Source organism: Botryllus schlosseri, chromosome 8, assembly GCF_051294905.1.
Source record: "Botryllus schlosseri isolate E-star chromosome 8, Bs_hap1, whole genome shotgun sequence".
NCBI lineage: Eukaryota > Metazoa > Chordata > Ascidiacea > Stolidobranchia > Styelidae > Botryllus > Botryllus schlosseri.
In genome coordinates this window covers 17,951,255-17,966,017 of record NC_137243.1, presented here as the reverse complement: position 1 = coordinate 17,966,017, position 14,763 = coordinate 17,951,255, and the positions used below count along the sequence as shown (strand labels likewise).

General features: G+C 39.6%; 3 protein-coding genes across 4 annotated transcripts; 1 reads left to right on the top strand and 2 right to left on the bottom strand.

The window, feature by feature from the left end:
• Positions 1–1,267: 1,267 nt before the first annotated feature.
• Positions 1,268–14,583, bottom strand: LOC145444027 (ficolin-2-like). Of its 2 annotated transcripts, none has more exons than XM_080321928.1 (7): positions 13,965–14,583; positions 6,820–12,664; positions 6,708–6,766; positions 6,469–6,636; positions 2,302–2,398; positions 1,841–1,988; positions 1,268–1,714 (listed from the first exon to the last, which is right to left on the bottom strand). In XM_080321928.1, exons 2-7 carry the CDS (start codon positions 6,878–6,880, stop codon positions 1,414–1,416), a joined length of 834 nt encoding a protein of 277 aa, XP_080178054.1. In that variant the 5' UTR covers positions 6,881–12,664; positions 13,965–14,583; the 3' UTR covers positions 1,268–1,413. The 2 variants fall into 2 exon arrangements, with proteins under 2 accessions (XP_080178054.1, XP_080178055.1); XM_080321929.1 differs by having other exon boundaries at positions 1,841–1,940; positions 13,965–14,582.
• LOC145444025 (uncharacterized) lies at positions 2,570–5,106 on the top strand. The gene is made up of 2 exons (XM_080321925.1): positions 2,570–4,053; positions 4,295–5,106. The coding sequence occupies exons 1-2, from the start codon at positions 2,833–2,835 to the stop codon at positions 4,622–4,624; spliced, it is 1,551 nt and encodes a 516-aa protein (XP_080178051.1). The 5' UTR covers positions 2,570–2,832; the 3' UTR covers positions 4,625–5,106.
• Positions 4,754–6,102, bottom strand: LOC145444026 (uncharacterized). Its single transcript, XM_080321927.1, has one exon. It carries the CDS (start codon positions 6,100–6,102, stop codon positions 4,816–4,818), a length of 1,287 nt encoding a protein of 428 aa, XP_080178053.1. The 3' UTR covers positions 4,754–4,815.
• Positions 14,584–14,763: the final 180 nt, after the last annotated feature.

Here is a 14,763-nt window from a genome sequence, read left to right as displayed (position 1 = left end):
AACGCACAACGGACCACATTGCAACAGCAACAGATGCAACGAGCCGCAGAACATTATTGCCATATATTTCTCATATTTAATTAACCTCATTAACAAGTCCTTTGCTAATGTTGAATTCATTTCTATGCAGCGGCGGCTCGTCCCACATGTCAACCGGCATTGCGCCATCCTGCAAGACTGTGCGCCATTCAATATAGAGCGAAATTGCGGCAAAAAATCGCAGTATTTTCTGTTTTTCTCTTGTAAAAGTCGAAGCAGCCCTATACATTTTCTTGTCCCCGTAGCGCTCGTAGCTAGCTTTGGTTTTCCGCTCTCTCAAAGCCTTTCACAATTATCCATTGTGTCTTATCGCATTGTACATTGTGTGTAACTTGTTCAGATGAAATTATAACCCAATGATTGATTGATTGATTGATTGATCCCATTTCGACAGTCAACTCTTGCTGTGTACTTCCGCTGTTCAACTCACGTAGCGAACCCCAATGATCCAATCCCCGCATCCACTGTGTGATCGGGGTTTTGTGATATAACCATTGCGGGCCCGCTTCAAACAATTCTTTGGGGAATGGGGTACTATACGGAGAAGTGGAGAAAAAATACAAACACGCTAGCTGTACAATGTATCTACTGTACAGGGCACAAGTACATATTGAAGTTTCGATGCAAGAACATTACATCCAATGATACAATCAATTCATGTTACTCTTACAGTATGTACATTGTACAATGACTTGAAGGCCGGACATGTTCAGATCGAATCCAAAGGTTTAAGTGCTGCCCTAAATCCTCGATTTCAATTGTGGCTATTTTTATGTTACAATAATACGAGCTGCCGTAGTACCGTAATCCACATCAAATACACTTCAGTCCGAATTTAATGCACACCCTTTTCATAATTTTAACATTTGAATTTTCAGGAACAGTGCGACGGCAACATTTGATTGGTACCAGATATTATCAGTTCCGAGCCGGTTATGATGGATTGCATTGTTCCAGGTGGCCCGCTCTAACAACGATATACGTTGTCACATTTCGCCTAGTGCGCTCCTCCCATTGATTTAGTGCGACGTTGTCCCTGCGCATTCGTTGTGAGGAAAGCAAGAGATTAAAATGTAAACGCGTTGACTCCTTATTTTAAATGATTGGACGGTTTGGGTGAGAATAGGCAACGAACCACCGTCCGCCGCATGCTGTCGATTTTGAAAATATGGACGGGGAACAACATGAAAATGAACAATATACTCAAACATTGACAACCGAATAATAATAACAGTGAAATAAACCCGGATATTATTGGCTGACTTTCGTCAGGAGCAATCGTCAGAAAGTAGAACAAAGAAATCGTTATGATTATCACAACGACCGATAGTTGGCGCCAAAGGCAAAACTCATCAATGACGTCATGTCCGCTTTTCACAATCTTCTCCGAACCTTCATCTCCGAGAATCGCAGGAGGAGGTAGGAGGAGCGGCCATCCCACCACGTAATTCCCTTCCTGCCTGTTTTGTGGAAGTTTCCGTTCAGGTTGCTGAGGCCGCACGAGCGAAACCACCAGCCTCCTTCGTGGAGAGAAGCGCAATTATCATCGTTGTCCGCGTCTTTCGTTGAGAATTGCTGGTTGTTGTTCCATTCGAGACCATCGTCGGTCGTATTCCCGGAGTATCCGGATACGTACAATCTGTACTTGCCGGATTCGGGGCCGATGCGGAAGGAGCTGGAAAATTGGCGGGTTGCGTCACGATCGGCATATGATGACATATGACAACTGCGCATTGTCCGAATATTTTAAGCACCAAAAGCAATGTTACGAACATCCGTGACAAAACAATCAGAAGCTTGCCTGTATTTCGCCTTCCAGCGAGTTCCTTTATCTTTCTCGATCATGTTGATTTCCAATTCCATGTTTCCGTCCTTCGTCATTTCGTGCAATTTCTCGAGCCCTGGAGACGAACGAAGCGATTGTTCGTTTTCAATCGAGCCAGAGCGAACTTTTTGCCCGTGTCAGAAATGTAAAATTGTCGTTTTTTAGGTCAAACCTTTCATTTATAGGTTAAAAAACCGCCCTGGTCATAATGAAACGGAAAATGGACGCACAAACCGGTTTTCGGAGCACCACCCGCAAAAATGACCTTATTTGTGGTCAATTCACCAGCAATCAGAGTTAGATGGCTGAATTTCCCGTATATTTTTGGATCCGTAAATATATTGGGGCCCGCAACTTTGTTTCGAGCTTGTGAAGGGGGTGATTATTCGAAAAAGGTTGGGAACCGCTGGATTAGACGAATTTCGAAACCTTCTTACCGAGCCAGAAATCTCCGTCAGAATTCCCGAATCCTTTCACGTAATCGGCCCAATTTCGGTAGAAATCAACGTCTCCATTGATTCTTCGCTGGATAACCTGCATCGGAAAATTCGGCAAACATTAAAAATATCACAATTCTCCGAGTTCGAGGTTCGATGGCTCAAAATTTTATGCCTCGACGGGCTGAAACCGGACGTTTGTTAGGACGCATTCTGATTGGACAATGCGTCTAGGCGTTAGCAACTGCCGATAGCAACGCAAGCGCCGCGACTGTTATTATGGTTTTTGCGTATGATAGTATGATACTACGAACATTTGCCATGAAACTGCAAAAGAGATGTTAGGATTACGGAGTGTCTGGTGATAAAGTTTCGCTATAATAATAATACATACTATTTTGTCACGGTAATGTGTATTTCTGCGATTTTAGTTGAATTTGAAACGATCTCTTATTCCTATAAATAGGTATATTTTTAAGAGCGTATAATTTGTTGAAGAGAGCTTTACAGCACACTGTTGCTGTATTCACTATGGTGCATTGTGTTGTATTTGGGTGTGCAGCTACGCAAAAAAGAAATCCGGGTCGATCGTTTCACCAATTTCCGAAAGATAAAAAGCTTGAAAAGATGTGGATTAATAGGATTAATAGAAAAAATTGGTCACCCTGCCCTACTTCTCTAGTGTGCTCGTATCATTTCAGAGTTGAAGATTACAGCCGTAAAAGATTGTCAGATGTACCAGATGAGTTTCAAAAAAAGAGATTGAAAAAGGATGCTGTGCCAAGCTGCAATCTTCGAGGTGAGGAAAGGGATACACGAATATACCAGCGTAAAACTTGTACATCTCAGCGTGCTAGTGGAACAGTGACTGCTGATGAAAAGCCAAGTTGCAGCACAGTTATGGTATCCAGCAAATCCAGTGGTAGTTCTGTGAATGACAGTACCATCACTATCCCATCAGAAGAACAATACATACCAAAGCAAGAGGAACTGGAAAAGATTCCACAGCAAGAGCAGTTGGAAAAGCTTAAAGGAGAAATAGCTGTTGCCCATAGTGTGATTGCTGTCCTTGTGGATAAAACCAGAAGCCAGGCGCAACAACTTGATCAGCTGAAGTGCGACACCGAGGCAACACTCCTCTCTATGGCTGCACAGTCATCACGAATACTGTCAGCAACAAATATGACCAATGCTGAAGTTCATAATTTCACTGGACTAAGTAAAGATATTTTTGAACTTATTGTAAAGCAGATTGACCGATTCCAGCCTTTGACTTACTGGACCGGCAAAATTGTGCAATCTGTGAGCACTTCTGACCAGCTGCTCATAATGCTCCTGAAAATGAAATTCGACCTGCCAAGTGTTTTTTTAGCAAAACTGTTCAATCTGAGCCATACCTCAATCAATAACATATTTTTGACGTACTTGCATGTCATGCATGAGCTATTTTTCAAAGAATTTTTGAACCAAGTTCCATCGGTTGCCAAGCATTTGTGCACAACTCCTCAGAAGTTTCATGGGATTTCAAATTGCCGCATGATTATAGACTGCACAGAATTCTTCATAGAAACCCCAAGAAAAGATCTTAAAGCAGCTTGCTCAAGTTTCAGTAACTACAAGAAACGACTGACAGCTAAATATCTAATTGGAGTAGCTCCCAATGGAGCAATAACTTTCATTAGTGATGGATACCCTGGAAGTACCAGTGACAAAATGATCACCAAGCTTTCAGGAGTATTACAACATTTCCAGGTCTGTATCAGCATTCGAATCATAGACAGATTATTATAGACAGACACATATCGTCTATTTAGGATATTAAAGTTGGAGGCTTTCAGAATGAATCAAATTATTGTTTCATGAAATTTGAATTACTATTTGATGACAATAAGTCCTAGTCTGAAATAAGGTTAGCTCCAGGCGTTCCATTGAATATTATTTAGCTATTTAAACATTGTAATCCGTAAGATTATATGATGCTTCTTTATAACAGGCCGGGGATTTAGTTCTGGCAGACAAAGGATTTGTCATTCATGAATTGATGCCAAGCGGAGTTTCGTTGAATCTGCCACCATTCCTAGCAGGAAAGAAGCAATTTACCGAGAATGAGGCAAAGTTCTGCAAAAAGATAGCTTCTTGTAGAATACATGTCGAGAGAGCTATAGAAAGAATCCGCAATTATAAAATTTTAAATTTGATTACTAGCACAAAGAGACCTTTCGTAGATAAGCTGGTGCAACTATGTGGAGTTCTAGTAAATTTGCAGTCTCCAACCATTCAAGGAGTATTTGAGCGATACCTTGAATCAAATAACCCAGTTTAGATTCAATGCAGAATTTCTCGTATTGTCTTGAATCAAAATAGTTGTAGTGCGTTCAGCTTCAGCTGATATTTTGGAAACCGCAGATCTCTTTTGTTGATTGTGTCTTTCCTGAATGAACAAACAAAGATAGCTTATGAAATTGAGTATGAGTATATTCAGTCAAAATTAATGATAGCCAGATCAGGAAGAAATTATTTTGAAGATGTGACGTGTGGCAAAAACGTATCCAGATAGAAATTGGTCAATTTTGGCAAGTTTTCTTCGGCCCAATGATTGTCCTTTGTTACTGTTATGATTCGCATATCTTTTGTTGTCCACAGTACAAAGTGACACCATAATGTCTTAGTAGCTACCATTTCCGCTTGAGTTTGATGCCAATATTCGTGGTTTTTCTTCAGTACACCGCTCTGATCCAAGTATGTTGAAGTGTCTTTTTCTTGTTTCTCCGTCATGATTTGAATAAAAGTTTTGTTCCGGTGAGACCATGGACACTTAATTTCTAATACTCCTCTCATTCCATCAGCAGTAAGTATAATGCCGTCGGGTGTGCACCCAAGATATCCACAAGGGAATAGAAATAGCCCAGCCTTCTCAACAGTGTTGCCGGTGACGTCTTGATAAGCTTTGACCGCTGCATCCTCGTGCATCTGGCCCCACATTATCGCACTTTTGCACGATAAATTGTATTCGCCACAGAGGGTTTTAAATAACGACTCGGGGTAAGAACCAGAGCAACTATGCCTATCAAAGGCTTTGATGACCCGTCCAAAGTTACTTCCAGTCAGTCTGTGACTGCGCATCCGACCCCATAACTGTGATTTGGATTGCAGCTTAGTTTCTTCAGCCACAATGGCAATTTGATCAGGTTCTACCCGGCACTTATGCAAGAATTCGTTCCTGTCTGCTTGGAATAATGGGAACAGATCGGAAATACTTTCTGTTATTCTAGCGGATGATGCTAAGTGTGATGGGGGATCAGGGCCAGCAATCCATTTCATCGGGCACGTAGTATCAGTTTTGAGCAAATTCATTTGGAAGGATTTTCTATCCTCTAGATCCAATTTTCTTGGCAAGGCACTGTATAATGGTTTGGACGATGGAAATAACTCTTTCAGTGGTTGAATATTTTCTTTATGCGCTCCTCTTGGACGCTTAATCCATGAATTTGGGAGGTCCGTTTTCGACATACCATTTTTGTTTACGTATATGGCTACTGTTGCCATGTGACTGCAGATCCATTTGCCTCGAGGGCATTCACACGCCGCACTACTAATACCGCCTGTCCCATCTATATTGACAATAACATTGTACTCTTTGTCCTTCCATGATGCCCTGATCTTTGCATTAATTCGGAACTCGTCTATTTTCAATGAAACTACATGATTTGATTTAATCTTCAGTTCAGCCTTTCCAATAACGCCCAGATCTTCAGAAAAGAAGGATAATGCACCTGCTAGTGTGATAATCTCCGTATCCATGAATTACTATAATATCTATCAATGTGACACTGCGACAAATGAGAAGTGAGATATTGGGCAATATCACGAGGAATAATCAGCAGATTCATCCTGACGGCAACTGGAACTTCATATTACTATAAAATAACCTCAAAATGTTTTGTTTACATCCCTACTCCATACTATAGCATAGCAATACGCAGCCTACAGCCTACCTGACGACGCCGTAATCAGCAGTTACTAAGGACAACACTTAGTGACCAATCAGAAGCTAGGTAGCGTACATCCGGTTTCAGCCCGTATTACTTTGAAATTTTGTTTATCTTGAGCCGAGCTTGTCCATGCGTTACAACGATTTATATTTGAAAGATTGCAAAACAGACTCACAGTTGCGGTTTCCGTCGGGTTTTCAGTCGGTTTTTCAGTCGGTTTTTCAGTCGGTTTTTCAGTCGGTTTTTCAGTCGGTTTTGCAGTCGGTTTTTCAGTCGGTTTCATCTTCTCATCTTTTGCTCGGTCTTCAAGTTCCCTCATTATGTTGGACATCATTTCCGACCACTACATGAAGCGTAAACAGAATAGAGTCAATAGACCGTTCGTCTGTGAAGCAAAACTACTTGCACACCAACCCCACAATCACCCTCTGAGATCCATTTACCGCCAACGTAACTTCTCGAGCAAAATTGAGCTGAAAAAGAGCAATTTCAATCCGATTCGAAATGGAACACAAATTGTTCGTACCGGACGAGCGCGAGCAGATCGCGATTCCGAACATAATGAGAATCCAATACTTGAGCGACATTTTCACAACTGAACTTTATAAGATAGATGGGGATGGTTAGGTTCACAATATATTGCGACCAATTTCAAAAGAGCCACACACCAAAATGTCTATCTCGGTTCCGCATGCAACAATTTATTACGAGCTGTCTTTTTCTATACACCATCTACTTTTCATCAATTGCAATATACGTGTGTAATGACGATATGCTTTGTTCCACTGACTGTGATTTCGAGGCCGTCAGTCCATCGATATCGTTTATGAAATGTTCTACGTCGAATCGTTTTTATCAGGAAGCTCACCTGGTGAGCCATCAGGTTCTGATGTTTTGACGCAAACGAGGAAACGTTGACTTTCGAACAAACTAGGGTTCGGCCGAAATGGAGCTTTCCACGACCTTTGGTAATGTTGAATTCATTTTTACGCAGTGGCGGCTCGTCCCGTAGGTCAACCGGAATCGCCTCACATGCAAGTCTGTACTTTTACAGACTGTGCGCCTTTTAATATAGAGCGAAATTGCGTCGAAAATTGAAGTGTTTCTGTTTTTCTCTTGTAAAAGCCGAGATAGACATTTTCTTGTCTCGGTGGTGCTCGTAACTAGCATTAGTTATCCCTTTGCTGATTCATCATTATCATGAATTTTAAGATATGAATGGACACTGGACAGCGTTCGTTTGCAGTTGTAGACTTTTTTCAATGTAGGCCTATACATTATGTCATTGGGCAACAATTATGAACGAAAAATTTGTTCACGTCGATTTTGCACTTGATTTAGGCTAATTTTGGTATGCTGATTCAAAAAATGCCGCTGGTTTTCTTCTAACACAAGGGTGGGCAAACCGCGGCCCGTAACAGTAACATTTCGTGAAAAGGTAATGTAAAGGTAAAGGTAATGTTTTTTTATTTTAGTGAACTGCGTTAGTTTATTCATCGAGTATCATCGCGTAATACACGAAACCGATTTATATCCGTGAATAAAGACTGATGGCTGCAAAATATGCGAACGTGGCATAAATAATGAGATACAGCGCAAGCGGAATTTCAAACGGTATAGACACATATTTGCACCTGAAATTACGGCGATACTGTGATAGTTGAGCTGCATTAGGGATTACAAATGTCCTCTTTTAAGAAATGTTAAATTTAAAATCAAGCTACCCGATAGAAATCCACGTTTCCGTTTATTCTGCACTGGAAAATATGCAGCGCAATTCCGCCCACATGATCAGAGTTAGCGGTAGAGCTGGTGGAGGATAATGACTTCGAAAATACAGGGAGCGTAATTGTATACGTACATCGTTAAGTCATGTCCGTGTCACACCGATAAGATTGTTTATAAATGCCGTACGTGCCAGTACTAGTAGTAGATCGCTCGTGATTCGCCATTGTGGCTTACGGGCCCGCTCGCATGTCGTATTGAAAACTCGTGTTGGCAAGTCGTACTTTCAGACTCCCCTATATATTTCTAACGTTCCTAACCCTTTGCACACCATAGTGGTAAATCACACAAGCAACAAGTTTCGAGAATCGAGTTATTGAATAACGTGAAAGTGTTTTTCCAGTGTCAAGTCGTTATGTTGATTAAAGCGTATATTGTAATACCACGAAGTGAGACTTCGAAACTATCGTCACTTCTCCAAGAGCAAATATCGTGTTCTACAAGTGTTAAGTTGTTGTATTATGTAGCCTAGCCAGTAATTGGTGCACGCAAGCTCAGGATCGAACCAACTTGTGTTAACTTGCGTTATTATGTACCTAGTAATTGGTGCGAGTAATCCCGCAACTGCTGCTGTTCAAAGCCTTTACCGCGTTCTTACCAAGCACCTTAATAAGGATAGGCAGCCCCAAGCAGATAATGTAAGTATGTATGTATGAATGATGGGTCTTATGGTGCTTGACGATAGAAGCTGGTCTTCTATTCTATATTCCGAAATAATTAAGTTGGTGGTTTTACCAGCACCTCGCATCATCGAAACTTTAGTAGAATCACTTACAACTCCTCACGTTCACTCAAGTAAACCTAATTTGATACTCGAGTACTGAACCTTAATTTTCCAGCAGTGTGACAGACGCCGTCAGATGGTACTCAACATCGCGCAATTCTGTTCGAATACAAGTAAAAGTACAGATTTCAAAGTAAGTAAGTAAGTAAGTAAGTAAGTAAGTAAGTAAGTAAGTAAATGGTTATGTTTGTAGGCTATATCTCCATTTCTATCGTTCAGAGATGTTGAGCAGAACAGTACGTGTATTTCTTCAAAGTACTCAAGTGGGTTTTTGCCAACATACACCAACTACTCAAGTGTTTATGATATAGGCCTGTTTCAAATTCAAGACAGTTTCAGTATTAAACAAAAATGGACGTTGAATATACTAACTTTTACAATGTGAAATTTTAGATGCATAAACGAAGAAACGTCCCTTTGACAATGGTTCGGTATGATTTCTATATTATTCCACTCTCGTTATTGGACTGCGGTGTGACGCCGAGCTATATCTCGATGCCTAGGCTTCCGCATTTTTTTTTATTTATTTATTCTGCCCATGTAGATTTAACATAAGGAAAGTTATTTCACTCATAAAATTCGGAATACGTATTTGCTCAAGTTAAAGCCATAACGCTTGGAGTGAAATTTTACGTGGTTTTCGTTAATATCCAACTGGGATAATTTCGAAATGTAAATTGAAAAACTCAAATATCGCAGAGTAGGACTTCGCAAATTTTCGGTATATTTTTGCTATTTTTTCACGGTGATGATAAGTCATTCAGGACAGCGAAATGCATTGTGGGAAATAGGTGAAACTGATACAATTCATCAAGACCCCTGAAAAAACGTACATGACATTTCAACATTTAATTAGCAGGTAATCGAAATACCACAAACTGTGCTAACCTTCGGAGTTGTTAAGTAAAGAAGTACTCGTACTTCTTCAGAGTACCCAAGTAGGCTTTTTGCCTACATGCACCAAATACTCTCAAGTCCTTATGATATTGGAGTGCTTAAACTTCATGATAGTTATAGTATTAAGCAGAAATATACCTGGAGTACTAACGTTTTACTTACTCGGAAATGACTACTTCTACCATATTTTAAAGAATTCCTCGCTCGACGCGAAATTTTATAAGGTTTTGAATAATACCCAACATAGGCCTACTTTGAAGGGTACTTCGTAAAACTCAAATATTGCGCAGTGAGAGTTCGCAAATTCTCGATGTATTTTTGGTATTTTTATTACGGTCATTCTGCAGCGCGAAAATGAATCGTAGGATATAGATGAAACTGTCACCGCTCACCAAGACCACTGAAAAGAAGTACATTTCAACATTTTAGTAGCAGTAAATTCCTAGTAAAGTACAAGACGTGATGATTTCCGAGTGAGTTAAAAAGTAAGTATTGAAGGTATAGTTCGCTCGAAAAACCGACAACTCTGAAATAGAAGTTGATGCAGTGTAAATAGTTAATCCCTTGATTAAGTATAGCGCAAGCAGGCCAAACCTATACGTGAGCACTCCAAAATTTACGAGTACTTCGCTATCGACTCCCTCCACGTAAAAAGTGACTAGGTTTTAGACTACTTTATCAGTACTTGACAGTTTCAGTTTTAGAGAAAATTTGGAATAAAAAACTAGCTCATTCACCCACTTGGAAATATCTTCTTTAACCTGTACTTGAGTGTAGCAAGTAAATCTCATTTATTATTAATTCTACATGTACACTTGACCATGTGTTATGACTTACATAATTACTTTTCACTATATTTGAAGTCTGTCAAATAGCAGTATATGTTACGGTGAGCTTATATTCGTTCTGTTTGATCATCTTGACTAACGATATTCATTCGACGAGCTCCTCAGTGATAGCCCTGGGACTTGGAACAGTGTTATATGACATCATAGCGATACGAAGTTACGACAGTTTAAAATTATCTACCTTACGACACCATATTACGTTAGTTCATCTCCCCCTATAAATATCGTGTTATACAAATATTGTGTATACGGGTCAAATACATATATGGCTATGTTGTTGCAATCTTCAAAAAAGTACCTCCCTCAGTAACCAATTTCTCGTAGGTTATGCATACAAATGAGGACAGTTACATCAACGAGTGGTAACTTGTTGTATTATGTAGCTAGTAGTTAGTGCAAGTAAGTCCGCAACTACTGTCCAAGGCCTTTTCCTCGTTTTTACCAAGCATCCCCGTAAGGATAGACAGCCCCAATCAGGTAATGTAAGTGTGTACTGTGTATGTATGTACCCAGCAAACACAGTACAGACCAAAGATGTAGAAAAGCCGAGCCGATGTAGTGGATATTAGATCTTGGCAGGTCGTAGAAAGGGGGATTTTGTGTCGACTCAATTCAACGTCTTTTCCATGTCCTTCAATAATGTAAATATTATGCAGATGCTACAGCCTTTAAACATGGTGAGTAGAATGTAGATCCTACGTTAGAAGAAGAAGATCCTGATATAATAACCTGTTTTCTACCACTATGGGCTTAACCTGATCACGGCTGCGTACACACACCACATTATTTACTACATATTAATCACATTTGTGATAATTTAATTTCAAACGAATTGGCAATAATGCCGTTGTAAAAAATAAAACGAACAAACGAACGAATGTCTTCAGAAAGAAAGTGAAAACAGTCCTTATCATCAGGTTTCATCTTCTGATGAGCCAGTTAAATAACCAGCATGCGGCCTTTTCTTTTCAACACCCTGCAGAAATAAAATGAAAATGATGATTGATAGCTAAGACATTCGTACTGCGAAAATGGCAGAGGTAGCGACTAACGAATGACTCCTACATTTTTTTCGCCCATACTTACTAAAATGGATTCGATTCTGAACTATATTTCCACTCAAGTTTTCAAGTTTTATTATTATATTTTTTAATATTATATGACTAGAGAACTGACTTCAATCGTTACTTCTACTTGATTATCAAGATCAACGATGACTACTTCAACACTCTTTGAAAACAGCCACTAACACAAAAAGAATTCTTGACTAAAATTTCTTCACATTCTGTCCAAAATGATCAATTCAACAATCCAAATGAATCAGTTATTTGGCAGCTAGTTGGAGAGATATATACTCAAGTCTAGAAAGTGTAATGATACTCTGCATGGAAAGCTGAAGACCTAATAATATTGTGTACAGAGAACAAAACATTTGAGTGGCGGCACTGGTATAGACATTAATAAATTATTAGAATTGACAGCAAGATAACCAGCAAGACATTAAAATGAGAATTAGTGCAGTTTCTTAGGCTGTAGTGATACTCAGCCAGTAATTGACCTAGCAGAGAGCAAAACGTTGTAAATAAAGCGAGCGAAACCTCCGACAAATGATACGATAAAACATTAGAATCGACAGTCTTACTAGAAGCAGAATAACAATCATGAGGGGTTAGAGAACAGAAGCCCGGGAAGTGACCATCAGAAATTACTGCATACTGGCCGAACAAATCCATGACCACTAACAAATGGTCTTTCAATAGTCAATATTGATACCAAATGACACCACCCCTATTTCATAGCAACATTTAGCAAATACAGCGCTGGAGTCAACCTTATATAAGCGCTAACCAAACGCCCATTAGTTTTCCCACCTACTACTTCGCGGATGGAAATACGCATTAAAGCGAACGGACGCGACTTGTCACACTCTTGCTATTTCTGCTCCTTTTTTCTCTTCGTTCCTCTTCTCTGTCGCTTCCGCTTGAGGAGAGAAACAGTCGGCCGCGTTTACGGATCGTGAATTCCCGGTGGGTGATTCTTCCTCGAATGGTCAGCACCTTGAAAATTGAGAACAATGTTGTTGCAAAATGCATGACAATTTGAAAGTTACATCATTCTAATTATTCCAGTTATGGCCGTGAATCGTTACAAATGCGGTAACCATAAGAATTATTACTATACTTCAACTACAAATACAATATATTGTATAAAATGATTACCAATTCTTTTACGTTGATCGAGTCCCAAATAGATGAAATATGTCAAAGAATTTGCTAAATTTTTGTATAATTTGACAGATTCCGAAATCTTCTCAAAGTGCACCTTTCAAAAATTTGATATCAAGACTCCCAACATTTTACAATTCGAAGTTGGATGGCTTTACCAATACAAGCAAACAGTTTGTATCGCAATTGACAATTATGTAGAGAACGCTGCGAGACATATGAGTAGGCCTACCCTAAAACGTTTCCCTGACATGGACATTAGGGCTCTTAAAATATGACTTTTTTTCTCAAATCGTTCTGGCTACTTGATAAAATTGTTAGGTTACCTAATTTAAGCCTAAACACAAAATTTGGTTCAATTCCAGCCAGTAACCGCTTTGCTACAGGAGAAGAAAGTTTCTATTTATTATATAAAAATGAATAGGTAATAAAAATTTGAAAATTTTCTGTTCACCCCATGAAAGTGTTAGGCTGTCTATAGAAACGATGCTCACCAAATTTGGTTCAATTCCAACCAGTGGAAGCGGAGATATAGCCGTCGAAAAATTTGGATTTGAATAAAATAGTATTTACGGTGACCGATTCTTTGTTTACTTATTAAAGTTGTGCTCACCGTAAGTACTATTTTATTAAAATCCAAATTTTTCGACAGCAATAACTCCGCTTCCACTGGTTGGAATTGAACCAAATTTGGTAAGCATCGTTTCTATAGACAGCCTAACACTTTCATGGGGTGAACAGAAAATCTTCGAATTTTTTATTATTCATTTTTATATAATAAATAGGAACTTTCTTCTCTTGTAGCAAAGCGGATACTGGCTGGATTTGAACCATATTTTGTTTGTAGGCTTAAATTAGGTAACCTAACAATTTTATCAAGTAGCCAGTACGATTTGAGATAAAAAGTCATTTTTGAAGAGCCCTACTGTTCATGACCGTCCACGTTTAGAGTTGCATCTCAAAGATGCTAAAATAAGCCTAAATATAATCCAAGCAATACGATCGTCCACTTTGACTGACTGAATTTCTAAAAACACCTTGATAGCTTCCACATCTTACGTTTATATATACCGTCTGCTATCGGCACAACAAAGTAGGCCTATCTAAAAGTACCAAAACAGATTCAACATACCACATCTCTTGCTTTTGCTTTCATTCAATTTTCCATCAAACTTCTTTAAATCCTCCTTTGTGATGAGTTGCTTTGGAATCCTCCTAGGATCAATTCCGATATCGTTTTATCATATACAATCTATGGCGGAATAAAAGTTTCGGATAAGTTCTAAAACGAACACAATTTTCCACACAAAAGTCAATTGCCACACGAAATGCCAAATGCTACGGTCTCATTTTACAAGGTATGGCGAGGAAACGTAGTGATACGTTCCATTATAGCTAAACACCAATGAATTGCGGGTTCGAGCGTGACACGTCGACTCCATAATTCCTACCGAAGTGTTGGCCGTTTATCTAGGCTCCTCCTCGCCATCTGATTCGCATAGCCATGTCTTAAAAAGCCTAGGAGTGGGCCGTGCTGTAAGTGGGCAGATGGTTGTCGATGCACCCGGCACTTGGTGAATTCGGCCGCACAAACTCGGCACTTGGTGAATTCGGCCCTCGGGAAATTTTGAAATGAAGTGTATTTACAGCTATTAATATGAATTATCAAACTAATAATAGTATTATCAAGTGATTCGTCAATCTTGTAAGGAGGTCAGGGCATCCGTAGATCGCGCAGTCACAGCGCTCATATACCGACCACGCGCGGTCTGCTTGGAATCGATGGCATGAGTCACGGGCCTGTGTCGTGTAAGTTTTGAGAAGATGGATCTTGGCGTTGTATGTGAGATCAAAACTGTGGAACATCAAGCGGCGCTTCTTCGTTTATCGATCACGACAAGCCAGTGTTCCTCATCAACAAATGTTTCGCA